Source organism: Manihot esculenta, chromosome 3 (assembly GCF_001659605.2).
Source record: "Manihot esculenta cultivar AM560-2 chromosome 3, M.esculenta_v8, whole genome shotgun sequence".
Classification (NCBI taxonomy): Eukaryota; Viridiplantae; Streptophyta; class Magnoliopsida; order Malpighiales; family Euphorbiaceae; genus Manihot; species Manihot esculenta.
In genome coordinates, this window is record NC_035163.2 from 1,540,235 (window position 1) to 1,557,594 (window position 17,360).

General features: G+C 39.7%; 3 protein-coding genes across 3 annotated transcripts; 2 read left to right on the forward strand and 1 right to left on the reverse strand.

Annotated features, from left to right (window-relative positions):
* Nucleotides 1–731: 731 nt before the first annotated feature.
* On the reverse strand, nt 732–2,817 carry LOC110610413 (V-type proton ATPase subunit c''1). Its single transcript, XM_021750325.2, has 4 exons — nt 2,542–2,817; nt 2,367–2,444; nt 1,410–1,580; nt 732–1,302 (listed from the first exon to the last, which is right to left on the reverse strand). The coding sequence occupies exons 1-4, from the start codon at nt 2,667–2,669 to the stop codon at nt 1,131–1,133; spliced, it is 549 nt and encodes a 182-aa protein (XP_021606017.1). The 5' UTR covers nt 2,670–2,817; the 3' UTR covers nt 732–1,130.
* Nucleotides 2,818–3,228: 411 nt separating this feature from the next.
* On the forward strand, nt 3,229–4,719 carry LOC110610964 (protein ECERIFERUM 26-like). Its single transcript, XM_021751045.1, has 2 exons — nt 3,229–3,648; nt 3,772–4,719. Exons 1-2 carry the CDS (start codon nt 3,229–3,231, stop codon nt 4,717–4,719), a joined length of 1,368 nt encoding a protein of 455 aa, XP_021606737.1.
* Nucleotides 4,720–9,946: 5,227 nt separating this feature from the next.
* LOC110610967 lies at nt 9,947–11,284 on the forward strand. Its single transcript, XM_043954720.1, has one exon. The coding sequence runs from the start codon at nt 9,947–9,949 to the stop codon at nt 11,282–11,284; it is 1,338 nt and encodes a 445-aa protein (XP_043810655.1).
* Nucleotides 11,285–17,360: the final 6,076 nt, after the last annotated feature.

Below are 17,360 nucleotides of genomic sequence, written 5' to 3' on the forward strand. Positions count from 1 at the left end.
TTTTAATTGGGCTAACTCCTTGTCCTCTTGTCTATGTTTTCAACTACTAACTAAGTTTTTTCTTAAAAAAGCAAAAAAAAAAAAAAAGAAAAAAAAAAAACCAAAAACACTACCAAATAAGGCTCCGATTAGGTTAAAAGGTTTTATTATTGTTATTATTATTATTTAAAATATAATAAAAATGCTTAAAAAAATCAAATATTTATATCTATTCATGTTCATCGTCAAAATAAAATTTTAAATTTTGTATAATAAAACCACACTTTTAATTTATTATAATTATATCTAAAACTAAAATAATTTTGAGTTATTTTAATTTTGTATACCTAGATGGTATTTCTCTCTTTTTCTTAATATAAGTTAAATACACATAAAAAATCTCTAATAACTAATGGTCTGTCATTTGAAACCCTTAATTATCTCGATCTCTAATTTAAAACTTGCAAATTCCTAATTCACTAAACCTATGATGCTCTAGGAATTTCAGAGTATTAGGGGTTCAGAGACTTGGCTAAAACCAAAAGTAATGATGCTCCACCTATGACATTCAAATTTTTAGTATTCAGTGAATTAGGGATTTACAAATTTAAATTAGGGATTGAGATAATAAAGTATTTAAAAGGCAAATCTTAATTTAACCATGGTGGAGAAATGAATCTCACTGGTCCTGAAAGTCTGAAATAGAACAAGATAGGAGAAAAAAGAAAAATAGAGCCTCACAAGAGAATTTCTTTTTAGGCTTTAAAAATGATGCCCTTTATTACTGATAACTGGTAAGTTAAACATATCCTTTTAAAGCTTTCAACTCTACAAGGCCAAAATCAACAATCATGAGGGCATCTATTCATCCCTGCATCTCATGCAAGCGACCACAACAACTACCCTCCGGAGATTAAAACACCCATATGTTCAAAATTCACTACTTCTTTGCCCAAGATCTTATTTTTCAGCTGGGCAAATGCAGTCTAAGAATAGAATTATAAGAAAAAGGCGACAGCATCTCTTCCCACATCAGTTTTTACATGCCTACCAAGAAATATTAAAAGAATAAAATACGCAGTCTGCTTGGCATAACATAAATATTTTGCACTTCGCTGCAACTGATTTTTCATGATCTGGAAGAACAACAATTACACTGCTTTTGCAGGCCATGTTGCTTGAGCTGACATAATTATTCCAACAATCACTCCAAACAACCCAAGTGCACTACCAAAGATCTCAATCACAAGAATTTTCACAAAGAGTGAGGAGTTTTGAGCATCAGACAGCGCACAACTGCTTCCAATTACTCCTACGCACAATCTGTTCCCAAAATACAAGTCATAACAAGGTATATATATCATTATACTGAGGCATTACCTGTTTATATCAAATACTTCATTATAAAATATATGAGGATCAGGACATACCCGCAGACAAGGTTAGCAAAGCCCACAATGATCCCAGAGGCAAATATTGCATATCCAGCTCTAAGGGACTCTGGTGCATATATCTGTGCAGTAGGAACACTCTCCAGTTTTGTTTGTAGAATAATTGCCACAATAACACCATATATAGCAACAGCTTCACAAAAGATTACACTGAGAAAAGTAGGTCATTGAATCAGATTACTATTTAAAATCACTTCACTTGTATTCCAATATCTGAAATACATAAAATGCTAAGAGATGATTAAATGAGATTCATCAGCATTCCTGGTTAGAAAATATCAGAATCAGAATAACCACATACTTTGCAGTTGCAATGCCACAAATATGAGCATTTACCAGAAAATTTGAAATTACAGAATACAATATGGATGATCTAGCTTCCAAGCAAATGCGTAGCATGTTAATACTAAGCCTATAAAACTATCAATAAACATACAATTCAATGGAATCGTCAATTCCCCCAAATAAATCACACTTCAAAAACTTTGCCAATTCATTCATTCTTAATGTTCTGAATAGTCCCAGCTAAGTTAATTCCAAAAAATCAAATTTACTAGAATGAGAACTTTGCTTCCTTGTCCATTCACGTCATCACCAGGTCTAATAACAGTTTCCAATTCAGCTAATTTGTTCTGGATTATCTTCAACTTCCACAGTCCAAAAGATTCATCATATTCAATAAACTGCAGTGCGGATGAATCTTTGAAATGAAATCATAATTATTAGTAGGAAAAAAAATATATATTATAAATTAAAGCATCAGTTTAATTCATAAAATAGGCAGATAAGGAAATCAGGAAACCAGACGTTAAATCAATTGAATTTAAAATTCGGAATCTTAACACTTAGGGTTACAGGATCAAAAGAAGAAGAAAACACCCGGGCAGACCCAACGATGGTATTGAACAAGGATTGAGAAAACCTAGGGATTGTTACCTGATGAGATTTTTAGAAGTAATGCGAGGGGCCTTGATTGCAGCTCCAATCAAACTACTTCCAGTAATGTAAATCCCCCTATCAACGCCAATCATATAAACAAATTATTTAGAGATAAGAGTAAAATTAACACGTATAGATACAGAAGAACGTGCTAACGAGTTCGACAGAGTACCAGGCAGCGCCGAGGACTGAGACGCCGATAGCGATGGCGATGCCAACGGCAGAGAATGTGTAAGGAGAGATCTTCACCAACGCGCGTGACCATGAGCTTGCATCTCCCACCATGGCTGATCCTGACATTGTCTACTTCTCCTCTGCAATGTGATCCGATGGATCGGATTGAGGATTCAGGGTTTCTCCGATATGTTTTCGCGATTACGCCCGAGGAAGAAGAGTGATGGCGGAGGGAAGGGGGTATAACACGAGCGGCTTGCGTACGATTGAAAGGCACGTGTTAAAAAAAATAAAAACGACAATTTTTAATGGAAGTTTTAAAATGGTAACGAAATAAACGACGCCGTTAGATTTCCCGTAGTGGGCCTTAGGCTTCCTATGCTTGTTGTATAGAGCTAGATTGTTGAGCCTGGACTCCAGTAGCCCTTTTTTTTCTCATTTCTTAAGGCTTTTTAATTGCACTGTGTAAAAGGTTGTCTCATTAATGAGCTTGATTGAATGAATCATGAAAATGTCACTTCCACAAATGTACAAAGGTTAGTTTTCTTTTCTGGTACTTAACCTTGAAATAAGGCCATTTGAACCACGTTTCCACAACCATCTGCTCCCATAAATTGCACACACACAGAGAGTTGTGAAAGAACACAAACTAATATAGAACAACCTTAAAACTCTCAAATCAACAATGGCTGATGAGGTAACACACATTTGCAAACGCACTGTCGTTAGCACAAAGCCAGTGCAACCAGGAAAATTCCACCCATTATCAGTTCTTGATCGCCTTATGGAGCAAAACCACCTGAGGATTGTGTATTATTTTCAAACTCCAAAAGGAAGGAAGCCTGGAGAAATATCCAAGAAGTTGAGAGAATCCATGTCTGAAATGCTCACTTGTTTTCCGACAGTGACTGGAAGGTTGCTGAAAGATGAACAAGGACATTGGATGATCAAGTGTAATGACGCAGGAACAAGATTGGTGGAAGCTAGAGCTCAGGGAAGCGTAGAGGAGTGGCTGCAAATTGTAGACAGAGAGAAGGAGCTCAAGCTTATTCATTGGGAAGAAATGTTTCATAAGCCTTACTTTTGGTCCACCTTCTATGTTCAGGTATATTTTACTAACAGCTTTTAAAATAATAAATAATTATTTTCTCAATTTTAAAAAATACCTTATTTCAATTATTATTTGTATTGATAATATATAACTTCATATTTTTCTTGGCTTTTTCAGGTGACAGAATTTGAAGAAGGTGGATTATCAATTGGCTTGAGCTGCTCCCACCTTCTAGCTGATCCCACTTGTGCCACAATGTTCATCAAGGCCTGGGCTGACACAACCTTATTTGGAAAAATCACTAATCCTCCTTTTTTCCACCCATTGCCTCCTCGGAAACCTGCCAACAAAAACCCCAACCACCAGCCTTACACCCACTTGATCAACTACTACAATTCCATTGCACAGAATCCAAATTCGGTCACTTCAACAAGATATGCAACCATAGCTCTAGCTTTCCCAGATTCCATGGTCCGAGCCTGCATAGCCATGGCTCGAACCACTACCACACCTGACCACCCAGACCCATCACCCTTCCAGGCACTAGCTGGGCTCTTTTGGGCTTGCATAAGCAAGGCTAAGGGAAGAAGAAATGGGCTCACTGATATGTGTTTGTGTTTGGATATGAGACATGTGTTGGGCCTAGACAAAGGGTTCTTCGGCAATTGCATGGTTTATAATAAGGTCCATGCAGACTCTTCAGAAGATGACAATTCGTTAATAAATGCAACACATGCTATTGAAGAAGTAATGACAAAGATGGACACTGATGGGATCATGGATTTGATCGAGTGGCTGACAACTAAAGATTGCAAATCTAATCCTATGATGAACGGTTGTGATCTGATTTGTTATAGATTGGATGAAGTGAATCCATATTTGGCTGTATTTGAAGATGGTTATGAAGCTGTTGGTGTTTCTTATCATGTGGAACCAGCAGGTGGAGCCGGTCAGGTTTTGGTCCTACCATGGGGCCGGAGTGAGGGGGAAATGAGCAGGGTGGTCATGGTTACGCTCCCAAAGGATGAGGTGGTTAGATTATGTGATGATGAGCTTATTCTACGGTTCTCCCCAACCATTTTCATGGGACGCAATAAAGGGAATACATCGCATTCGCAGGTTTAATTTTAACAGTGTTAAATTAAATACTTCAATTTCCGTCTCTTTAAATAAATAAAAAAAAACATTTATTAACATTAATGTTGACATAATATATTTATGACGTAATGAAAAATATTGCATATCGAAATCTATATAAATAAATATATTATCTAAAGGAATAGTATTGCATGTATAAATATGTTTACATTAATCGTTTCAAAAGAATAAACTATATTTTAAATTTTCAATTTTAGCATAATTATGAATTGATTTTTATATTTTTAAAATTAAATATTTAAATTTCTTTATAATTAATTCAATTAGAAATTTTTTTCATATATTTTTACCATAATTAAATACTTAAAATTAAGTTGCTTTTATAAAAAGCATTTTTTTTAAATATTTTTTATATATAAATATATTTCAAAAGAAATTAACTTATATGTAGATTTATCTTTTAAAAGGAAAATGAATATACATATTAAAAATTTTATTAATATTATAAGACTTTTTGTACATAATTTTTTGAAAATTCTGTACGTTATAATATTGCAACTAAACAATAAAAATAAGTTATTTTTTATAAGAAACAATTTTTAAAAAATATTTTTTTATATGTAATTGTTTTTAAAAAATAAAGGAAATTCCTATATATCAAATCTAATTATCCATCAAAATTAACTAAATAAAGATATTGAATTGAAATCAAGTCTATCCACTCGTTTCAAAGAAGAGTGGAGCCTGCCAATTTAATTTCCCGGACCAGTTTCGTGCAGAGGTTTGAAGGTGAAGTTCCCTAAAATTGATTGTGTTAATTTTATTAATATAATCAGAAATATTATTTGATTTATTTATATCTAAAGTTCTTTTTAAAAAATTAATAATTTAATTCAGAACCTATTAAACTAATTTTTTCTAGAATTATTTTTTATTCTGAATCTAAATAGTATATGAAGCCTATTCAATAATCTAACCATAGCTAAAATTATTTTTTCTAAAATTGTAAAATTTATTTTTATAAATTCATCACAAAGAAGAAATAAATAAAAATAATTGTCACTTCTAATAATAAAAATTAACTGTTTAAAAATAAATTAAATAATAATGAAGAACTTATTTTTTAAATATTTTTTTTAAAATAATAAATAGAATATTTGAAGTTGAAGTCTTTAAAATTAGAAATAATTTTTTTTATTAAAAAAGAAGGAGGGTGATTGCTTTAAAATATTTTTAGAATTGCAATTTTATTTAGGAGAGAATTATTATCAATTTTATGAATTTTTAAAAAATTTCTTAATTTATTTTTGTATTAAAATTACTCATTTATTATATTTTATAAATTAAATTATTTAATTTATCTCTAATAAAAGAAACTGTTATTCAATTTATTTTGGTCTTATTAAAAAAATAAATAGTATGAATATTTAAACTTATAAATATTAAATAATACATATATTTAAAATTATATGGATAAATAATATAAATATTTAAGACATATTAATAAATTTATAAATAAAAAAATTTAAGAGTTTTGATTTTATAAAAATATAAATACATTTTAATTATATAATTTTCGAATAAAGATAAAACAATGAATTCTAAAAAAAAAAGAAATTAAATAATAATTTTGCTTTTATTTATTTAAAATTAATAAAATTACTTAAATACCCCTATATAGTTCAGAAAATTTTAGAAGGCTCATATCTTCCTTATACTCAGCGTGCATCCGCCCTTAAATGCCGCCGTAGGTGAACAACCACCTATTTAATGTCTTAAAACGACTCTCTCACTGTCTCCATCAGAAAATTGAGTACAACCATCAAAGTGACGTACTCCCCATGGTTTCGTTCGACCTCCTCTGTAAGATCTCTCGTTCTTGATTGTGGAAACGAAAATCTCTCCTTTTTTAGTGTCGGTAAAGGAATTGGATTCCGATGATTCTTTATTTGGTTCTTCGATTAGAATAAAGAAACATTTCCTCAAATTATTGGCATCACAATCTGCGGAATTTCGACGGTAAAGAAACGGCTTTTTCCATTTTTAGAAAGAAAGTTTTTAATGAAATTCACTTATTAAAAAAGTATAAGTATAATATTTGAGTCGGTTCGTTTTAAAATTGAACCGAAGAGAATAAATAAAAAAATTAAAATTTTAGTATTTATGAAAATCAAATCGAATTGATTTTGATCAGAAATCAAATCGAATCGAATCGATCTGATTCGATTCAATTCGATTTGATCAATTTTAATTTTTAATAAATTTTTTATTTTTTATATTTTATTTTTAGTATTTTAAAATTTAATTAAAATATTTTAATTTTAATTTAATTTCTCAATATTATTGAAAATAACATATTATTATACTAATCGGTTCGGTTTGATTTTTTCGATTTTGTTCTGATCAAAATTAAATCAAACCGAAATAATCAAAATTTCTAAAATTAAAAACCAAACCGAACCAAAATAAATAAAAAACCAAACTGAATTTTTAAATTAATTCAATAAGATCAATTTTTTCGATTTGAACTGAACTTACCTCTGTTCAGCAATGACATATTCTCAATTTATAATTTTTTATTAGGAAAAATTATTTTTTAATCCCTAAAGTTTAACATAATTAATAATTTTACCAATCTATTTTTGCGACCCAACATTTAAGTCCCTCACTTTCTCTTCCGTCCAAAATCATAGTCCTTCCATCCATTTAAGCCGTTTGATCAAAGATTCAAAGGTGAAAGGTGATAATTTTTTCCAAAAATACCCTCCTCTCAACGTGAAATCCCTATTTTTCTCCTCTTTTATATCTTCTCCATTTCTTTTTATCCATCGTTAATTCTCCTCTTTTTTTTTCTCTCTTTTTTTCATCTTTTTTCTCCCTCATATTTTTTCTATTTCCTTTTGACATTGTTGATTTTTTTTTCTCTTTTTCATCTTTTTTCTCCCTTATATTTTCTTTATTTTTTTTAACATTGTTAATTTTTCTTTTTTTTTCTCTTTTTCATCTTTGTTCTCCCTCATATTTTCTCTATTTCTTTTTGACATTATTGATTTTTTTTTTTCCATATTTCTTCTCCCTAACGCATTATTTGAGAGTTGTAGAAAGGGTATGAATTATGAAGAAGAAGAAGTTGCAGAAATGGTAGGAGTTATGGTGAAGAAGAAGAAAAAGAATCATCTACAGTGAAGAGGCATTGGGTTTGAGTTTCGTGATTTTGAAATAACGGAACTTTTAATGAGGGTCAATTTTGTCAATTCACGTGTCCCAAATGGTTATTTGAACGGAATGACTACGAATTTGAACAGAAGAAAAAGTGAGGGACTTAAGTGTTGAGTCGCCAAAATAGAGGGACAGAAGTGTTAATTACGTTAAATCTCATGGACTAAAAAGTAATTTTTTCTTTTATTAAAATAAAATTATAAAAACTCATTATAAATTATTAAAATTTAAATTATTATAAAAAGTAAAATTTAAATGGTTAAATTATTATATTATAATAAATTTTAATAAAATTTTAAATTAAATTAATTTGTCTTTAAATTATCAGTTTTATTAAATAATTATTTTTTAGTTTACTTAACGCGGCTGAAATATGTCCATTTGTACGAAAGTGTAGTGGGTTGGGGCAATTTAATTTTCCTTGCAAGTTGTAACACTATTTTCAATAGTCATGAAGATGAAGGAGCCCACAGGATGGCGCGCTATGCCCACGAGACAATTGTGACTTTTCTCTTGACCACAGAAGTCAACCTCTCCAACCGTCCTTTTCTACATTTAGAATGCGTTCGGTACGGTATGGACCAGTGAGACCCTGCGTGGCTATCGAATTTAAAAATTATACTTAAATATTAAAAATTATATTAAATCAAATTTATTTTTATAATTTTTAATTTTTTATAAAAAATTATATTAAAATCGAATCGATAATCAATTTATACATATATATATTTTTATAATTTTTAAAATATATTATATATTATAAAAAATTATATCTATATATATATATTAATTATGTACATTTTTACATACTGATGACCGCTGGATTTTTCCATTCTGGTCTGAGACTAGACTCATCACTTGGAAGCCCTCCGGTCTCTTGAATGAACCAAGACCAGCCCGCTCAGCTTTAAGACTAGAGTCCACCCAGATCCCCCAGTCAGACCGGCCCAGCCCAGTGGGCCCTAAGACCGGATCTCCACCTGGATCAGTCCATTTCTCTCCAACCCTGTCATGAGAAGAAAGGACAATAGGCATGGTCACTTCAACCCTGTCCAATCACGCGCCGGAGGGAATTAAATGGCCGCCTGACATAGGGAGGGTCGCTGCGTTATCCGTACGTACGGACCCATACGACAACAAGTGTGGTCCTGTGGCAGAAAGGTCGTGACACGCCAATGGAAAGGCGGGATAAAAAAGGGAGACACCCTCCTCACAAACAAAGTTTGATTTTAGTAGAGAGACCCCTTGTAAAGCCGGACCTTTTCTTTTCTGGATCTCAGATTATCAATTGGCGCCGTCTGTGGGAACGAAGGAGATATTCTCATCGCTGAAGTTCCACTCTCACAATACCCACTGAGATCCAATCATAATGAAAACAACTAACACCCCCAATGACCTAAACTCTGTTCAGGAGGGGCAACAGTTCTCTTTCTCCAGCCCCGCAACCCCAAACAACCAAACACCAATCCCCTTCAACCCCTCGCCGGGTTTGGCAGGGAACGCATATGGAACTGTCTTATCCAACCAAGACCTCCAAGTCATGGCCCTTCAACTACAAAACACCGCCCACTGACTGGGGTAGATGATGCAACAAAGGGGTCTTAGCACCCCAATGAATGTGACGCCGGTAGTAGAAGAACCTCGAACCAATGAACCCCAGCCCACCTTCAACCACCCCCAAACTATCAGCCGATAAACCGGAGAAGGGGGGCGAAGAACAGGAGGAGAAGATGAACCTGAAGCTAGAGTCCATGGAAGAAGGGTGAGGGAGCTGATAGAAAATGACGAGGCAACCAGTTATTCTGCCGGAACAACCAGGAGGACTGAGAGTGGGGTGCAGGAAGAGGAGTATCGTCAGGAGAAGAGGCCCAGACAAGAAGAAGAAAATGTAGATAAAAAACTGCAGAAGCTGAGGGAACAGCTCCTGGCTGAGTTAGGAATGAAAGACCATATCCAGACTCTATTACCCACCTCTTCACCCTTCTCGAAGTGGGTGCAGCAGGAGACTGTCCCCAAGAAGTTTATGATGCCACCTATGGCAACGTACGATGGAGTCGGAAACCCCAGGGAGCACGTCTTGAACTATAAGACTTTCATAGAGTTGCAGACTTTATCAGATGCCTTAATGTGCAAGGTATTTCCAACGACGCTTACGGGGCCGGCGTGGGCATGGTTTAACAGCTTGGAGGCTGGGAGTATTAGGAGCTTCGGGGATTTGGCCAACGCCTTCATTAGCCGGTTCATAGCCGAGGTACCAGCAGATAGGAATACCAGCTATTTGGAGACGATCAGGCAGAGAAGGGACGAGTCGCTGAGGGAGTATGTTGCCCGTTTTAATACGGAAGCTTTACAGATCCCCGAGCTGGATAAGGGGAGAGCGGTGGAGGCCATGCAGAAGGGGACGACCTCCCCCGAGTTTTTCGGCTCGTTAAGCAGAAAGCCCCCCACCACGCTGGCAGAGCTGATGAAGAGGGCGGAGAAATACATAAGGCAAGATGACGCCCTGGTAACGAGTAGATTCGCCAAGGGGGCGGAGGACAGAGGAAAAGCCCCCGAGGAAAGGAGATCGGAGAGACATGAGAAGAAGCAGGGAAAGAATCCTGAGCCCTACAGGCAGCCCTGGGACCGGAGAGACCAGAGATCTTTCCCTCCTCGGGTTCCAAAACAAAACCCATTCCCTCCGCGTATTTCGGAGAACCTGACCCCGCTCAACGCATCCAGAGCCGAGGTGCTCATGGCAGTTCAGGATAAGGAGTTCCTACAATGGCCCAGGTTTATGAGGGCAGAAGCAGACCAACGAAATCCTGACAAGTATTGTCAGTATCATCGCACCCACGGCCATGATACCAACAACTGCTACCAGCTGATTAGTGAGATCGAAAGGCTGATCAAGAGGGGACACCTCAGGAACTTTGTGAAGAAGCTGGAGGGGCAAAGGCCTCAGCCGAACCCAACAACACAAGCACCCAGGAGGACGGGAGCAGGGCCGGTGAATGATGGCTCCAGTGGAACCATCAACATGATCGTTGGGGGGACTGGAGGTTGGATGAGCCGAAGGGGAAAGAAGAGAGGCCGAGATGGGGAAAGCAGCAGCGCAGAAGTCATGCAGGTAGTTGAGCACTCTCCAGTAACTATCACCTTCTCTCCGGAGGATGCCCAGGGTGTTCAGATGCCTCATGACGACGCCCTTGTTATTGAAGCCGTCATCCACAACTACCGGGTTAAGAAGATTTTGGTGGATGACGGGAGTAAGGTGAACTTGCTGCCGTACCGGGTCTTCCAGCAGATGGGAATCCCTGAGGAGCAATTGGTTCGGGACCAAGCCCAGTCAAAGGGATCGGGGGAGTCCCAGTACCAGTGGAGGGGAAGGTAAAGCTGGCCCTCACTTTAGGAGAAGCGCCAAGGACTCGCACTCATCATGCGGTGTTCTTAGTAGTCAAACTCCCCTTGAGCTACAACGCAATACTGGGACGACCTGCGCTGTTCGACTTTGAGGCTGTAACCAGCATCAGGTATCTGGCTATGAAATTCCCAACAGAAGCGGGAGTAGGGGTAGTCAGAGGAAGCCAGGAAGAGGCCAGAGCAGTGTACCTGGCCACAGTATCAGAGCCAAACTCAGCAGGAGAGAAACTTGACTCGAAAGTTCTGGAGGTCCGAGATGAGAAAAAAGAGGCCAGAACAGAGCCAGTCGGAGAGCTGGAGACCTTTCCCTTATCAGAAGCAGAGACAGACAAGGTCTTCAGTCTTAACGCTGGCCTCACTGAAGAGCAGAAAATGGAAGTCATGGCCCTGATCCGAGGTCACGCGTCGAGCTTCGCCTGGAAACCTTCTGATATGCTCGGGATTGACTCCAGAGTGATGACACACAAGCTGAATGTCCTCCCAGAGGCCAGGCCGGTGAAGCAGAAAAAAAGGGTGGTAGGAAGGGAGAAGCAACAGGCCACTAGGGAGGAGGTACAAAAGCTAGAGGAGGCCGGGTTTATTAGGGAAGTGATGTACCCCCAATGGTTAGCAAATCCTGTATTAGTCAAAAAAGCCAATGGCAAATATAGGATGTGTATAGACTTCACTGACCTAAATCAAGCATGTCCCAAAGATTGTTACCCCCTCCCTGATATTAATAAAATGGTCGATTCTACGGTCGAATTTGATTACATGTCGTCTTTGGATGTTATGTCTGGTTAACACCAAATTCCAATGGACAGGTCAGACGAAGAAAAAACCTCTTTCATAACGGAAGATGGGACCTACTGCTATAAAGCCATGCCTTTCGGGCTGAAGAATGCCGGGGCAACATACCAAAGATTGATGAATAAAATCTTCAAGGATCAGATCGGCAGGAATGTCGAAGTATATGTGGATGATATGGTGGTGAAGAGTCCGACTTTTCAGCAGCACTTAGTGGATCTGAGGGAGGTGTTCGAGGTGCTAGAGCAGTACAGAATGAGGCTGAACCCAGCGAAGTGTGCCTTCTTTATCAGGGGAGGAAAATTCCTAGGATACATGGTGAGTGGAAAAGGCATTGAGCCTAATCCGAAGAAAGTGGAAGCTATCCTGAATATGCCCGAGCCGACCTGCGTGAGGGATGTCCAAAGACTTACTAGAAGAGTGGTGGTGCTCAATCGCTTCATGTTGAGGTCGGCAGAAAGATGTTTGCCATTCTTTAAGAAGTTGAGGAAAGTGCCGAACTTCGAATGGACCGGGAAGCTATTCTGAATATGCCCGAGCCGACCTACGTGAGGGATGTCCAAAGACTTACTAGAAGAGTGGTGGCGCTCAATCGCTTCATGTCAAGGTCGGCAGAAAGATGTTTGCCATTCTTTAAGAAGTTGAGGAAAGTGCCGAACTTTGAATGGACCGAGGATTGCCGAGAAGCTTTCAAAGAGCTCAAAAGCTATCTCAGCTCGCCTCATGTACTTAGAAGTCCATTGGAGGGAGAAGAGCTCCTGATTTATTCGTCAGCCTCAGAACAAGTCGTCAGTGCTGTTGTTGGTAAGGGTGGAAGGAGGAGAGCAGAAGCATGTTTTCTATGTCAGCAAAGTGCTCAAAGATGCCGAGGTGAGATCCTCCATAGGCCGAAAACATCAGGTCGAATGCTCGCCTGGTCCATCGATATTAGCCCCTATTGCTTAGAGTACCAACCCCGGACCACCATAAAGTCTCAAGCCCTTGCTGACTTCATAGCAGAGTGCTCGTTCAATGAAGAACAGATGGAACGGGGTGAGTCATCTTTGGAAGAGTTGGGGAATGAGAGGGAAGGGCAGTCCTCTCAAGAATTCAGCTGGAAGCTGTATGTGGACGGGGCATCAGGCGCTGGGGGCAGTGGTGCTGGAATAATATTGCAGAGACCTGAAGAATTCAAGGTTTGCTACGCCCTACGCCTAGAATTCAAGGTTTCTAATAATGTGGCGAAGTATGAAGTCTTAATAAATGGAATGCTGGTAGCAATGGAGGTAGGGGCACCCGACCTCGAGGTAAATAGTGACTCCCAGCTGGTGATCAATCAGATTACAGGGGCATATCAGGCCAGAGACCCTACCATGTAGAACTACCTAGCGAAGGCAAAGGCCATAGAATCCGAACTCAAAAGTCAGGGAATTACAGTTAGGTATCAGAGAATACCTCGGGAAGAGAATGAAAAGGCAGACCTGCCTAGCCGATTGTCTAAAGAGGAGCTAGAACAACTCCCTGATGAGGTATACGTACAACACATTAGCACACCTGCCTTTGACAAAGTGGCCACTGTATTGCAGGTAGAGCAAAGCCAGAGCTGGATGACCCCATACCTGGAATACCTGGAGAAGGGAAAGCTCTCTGAAGACAAGGATGAAGCAAAGAAGATAGCAGCTCGTGCCGCTAATTACCAAGCAGTAAAGGGGACTTTATACAGAAGGGGGAAATTCAGCCCGTGGCTCCGATGTGTGAGCCCGGAGGAGGCAATAAAGGTGATGGAAGAAATACACAGAGGAATGTGTGGAGCTCACGAAGGAGCAGGAACGCTGGCTAATAAAATATTCAGGCAAGGGTACTACTGGCCCACTGTCAAAAAAGAGGCAGAAGAGTTTGTCAAGAGATGTGATGTATGCTAGAGTTTTGCTAATGCCATCAATGTTCTAGCCGCTCCTCAGTCCAGCTTATCCAGCCTGTGGCCGTTCTCACAGTGGGGAATAGACATCTTGGGACCCTTTCCCAAGACCATGGGGCAGAAGAAATTTGTAGTGGTGGCTGTGGAGTACTTCTCAAAATGGCCAGAGGCAGAAGCAATCCCCACAATCACAGCCCGTAAGATGATAGACTTCGTATGGGGCAACATCATCTGCAGGTTCGGAATACCAAGGGTACTCATCTCAGATAATGGCAGACAATTCGACTCCAGTGCCTTCAGAGCGTTTACAGCAAACATGGGCATATGGCACAAATTTTCCTCAGTGGCCCATCCTCAGACCAACGGTCAAACAGAGGTCACTAACAGAGCCATCCTCCAAGGATTAAAGAAGCGGCTGGGTGGGGCAAAGACAAATTGGGCGGAAGAGCTCAATAGCATCCTGTGGGCACTCCGAACTACCCTTAGGACGTCCACTAAAGAAACGCCTTTTGCACTAGCGCTTGGCACTGAAGCTGTAGTTCCAATCAAGCTGCAGGTCCCCACCCATCGAGTCCAATTCAATAGCGAGAGCACCAACGATGACAAGTTAAGAAGTAACCTAGATGCTCTGGAAGAAGTTAGGAAGGAAGCTCAAGTCCGAACTGCCGCTTATCAGCAAAGAGCGGCCTGTTATTACAATCAAAGGGTCAGAGAAAGAAGCCTGAAAGTAGGAGATCTGGCCCTGAGAAACCTGGAAGCTACTGGAAAGAGAGTGGCAATAGGAAAGTTGGCAGCGACCTGGGAGGGTCCCTTCAGAGTAGCAAAAGTGGTCAAACCGGGGGTATATCGAATTGAAGACATGCAAGGGAACCCTGAGCCTCATGCTTGGAATGTCCAGCATTTGAAAAGGTCTTCCCCTGAGATGTTATCAAATGTAAAAAGATCGATTGTACTTTAAAGCATGATAATAAAATAGACGTTCTCATAGTCCAAAATTTTATTTGCCGTAACTTACGTTGCTTTCATGAAAGAAACAAAAGAGAAAACTAAAACAGGTACCAAGTCCCAAAGCCTCAGGAAAGTAGGTAACCGGAATTTCCAAGATCTCCCGACGCCACCAAGCCGAACTGAGATGATAAGACCTCAGGAAGATACAAGACCGGGATCCCTAAGATCTCCCGGCACCACAAGACCGGGATCCCCAAGATCTCCCGACACCACAAGACCGAATCCCCAAGATCTTCCGGTACCACAGGACCGAGATCCCCAATATCTCCCGATGTCACAAGACCGGGATCCCCAAGATATCCCGACACCAAAAAACTGAGCTGAAAGGACAAAAGTAATGTAAAGACAGAAGTGTCGACCTGAGACAAGCAAATACGAGCCCGAAAAAGCAAGCAAGAAAAAGGCCGAACTCAGCAAACTACAAGCCTCCTATGATCCAGGAAGAAACCTAAAGCATGAGCAGACAAGGCCCCAGTCTCGATCCCGATCAGAGCAGAAATAAAAACAAAAAGCCAGCCTTGCTCACCACTTCAAAAGGTACATGGTCCTTTTTACTTTGGTTATATGAAGATTATACATCCGAGCCCATATTAATGAAGTAATTAAAAAAAAAATGAGGACGTCCAGTCAATTGTTCAAAATCGAACTCATGAAGATTAATTGAACACGTAGCTTAAAAATTTTTATCCCTAAGGCAGACCCAGTTCGGAAAAGGCCTACAGATAGGAACGCCCTTATGAAATTAGAAAAGTTCATAAGTCAGAAACCAAGTCTCTGGTTAAATTTTTAGCCCTGATTAGCTTAAGAGCAAGAAATCAAGGACAGTATGGCTGATTCTTTAGAAAAATCATTGGGCAGAGCTTAAGTGTTTTATTATTAAGTCTTTAACAAATTAAACAAGTTAGGTTTTTAACAGATTAAGTAGCTTAACGAAGCTAGAAAGGTAAACAAAGGTAAAAGTAATTCAAGTATGAACGTAAAGCAGAAAAAAGCTCAAGTATGAACAAAAAATAGAAGTAAATTTTAATTAAAAGATAAATAAAAATTACAAACTTATTCTAATTATCTACATCTGCTGGAGGAAAAACTGTCCTTAAAGGACTTACACGCCTAGGTGTATTAATATCTACATTACTATTGTCTACACTATTATCTACAAAGGGGACAATCTCCTGCCCCTGAGGCCCAGCATCTTCATCTTCCTTCCCCAGCCCGGCATCTGCCTCAGAAGGCCCAGCTGCAGCGCGAGGAGCTCCTTTGGGTAAGGGTCTGTCGTCCTCCCCGTAGAGCACCTCCTCGCCATCAGAGTCTTCCTCAGCGGCTCGGAGTTCAGCCAACGGGGTAGAGGGGGCATATCTGGCAGTCCTCAGGCCTCGATTGTATCCGAAGATGAACATGCGGAAGCTCTTATTCCATATGGCTGTCTTCATCTCGCCAGAAGCTTTAAACTCCGCAAATCGCTCCTCGCAGGCCTCAGCTATCTTGGCCTTCAGCTCCGAAGAGTCCTTATAGCTCTGAAGATGAGCCTCACTGGCCTGCTGGATCTCCCTTTTTAGCTCGGCCGACTCCTTATACTCCCTCAGACGCTCCTCGCACTCCAACTGGACTCTATCTTCAGCCAGCTTGGCATCTTCGAGCAAGGCTGAGCACCTCTTCCCCAAAGCATCAACTTGTTGGCAGAGTTGTTGATTCTGAAGTTTGGACTCCTCTGCCGCCAAGGTCAAGCCCTTAACGCTGTCAGCTTGCTTACTCAGCTCTTGCTCCAAGACTACAACCCGAGCTAGGGCTTCTTCTTTCTGCGCCAGCACGGCATCAAAATCTGCCTTCAGTAGCTCGTGCTGGTGCCGGGCCTCATCCTTCTGGCTCAGGGCCTCATCCCTTTCTTGCCGGACCTCTTCCAAGGAGGACAGCTGCTTTAAAGCCTTGTTGCGCCGATCTTCTGCCTCAGCTGCCCTCCCATCAGCCCTTTTGAGGGCCTCCAGCGCAGTATGTAACTCTATCTGAAGGGACCTGGAGTGTTCCTGAGCGGCCGCGAGGTTGCCCCGGGCATCGCTGGTTGCTGATAAGTTATCCTCCAGGCGTGCCTCCTCAATCCGGCGATCTACAGACTCCCGGAGAGAGTGGTCACGAGCGTCCACCTCTATAAAAAGGCCCATCACCTAGCACAAAGAAAAAGCCATTAAAACAAAGAAACAAAGAAAGCCAAAATGAAAACAAAAGAGATAGCTTACCATCAGGAGCATCTCCCTGATCGTGTCTCTGAGCTCTCCTCGAGGTCGAGACCCGAACGCTGCCTGCTCTCTAGTACAACTGGCTAAAAGACCAGTAAGGGCAAGCAAGCGTGGGTCTGAAGCCT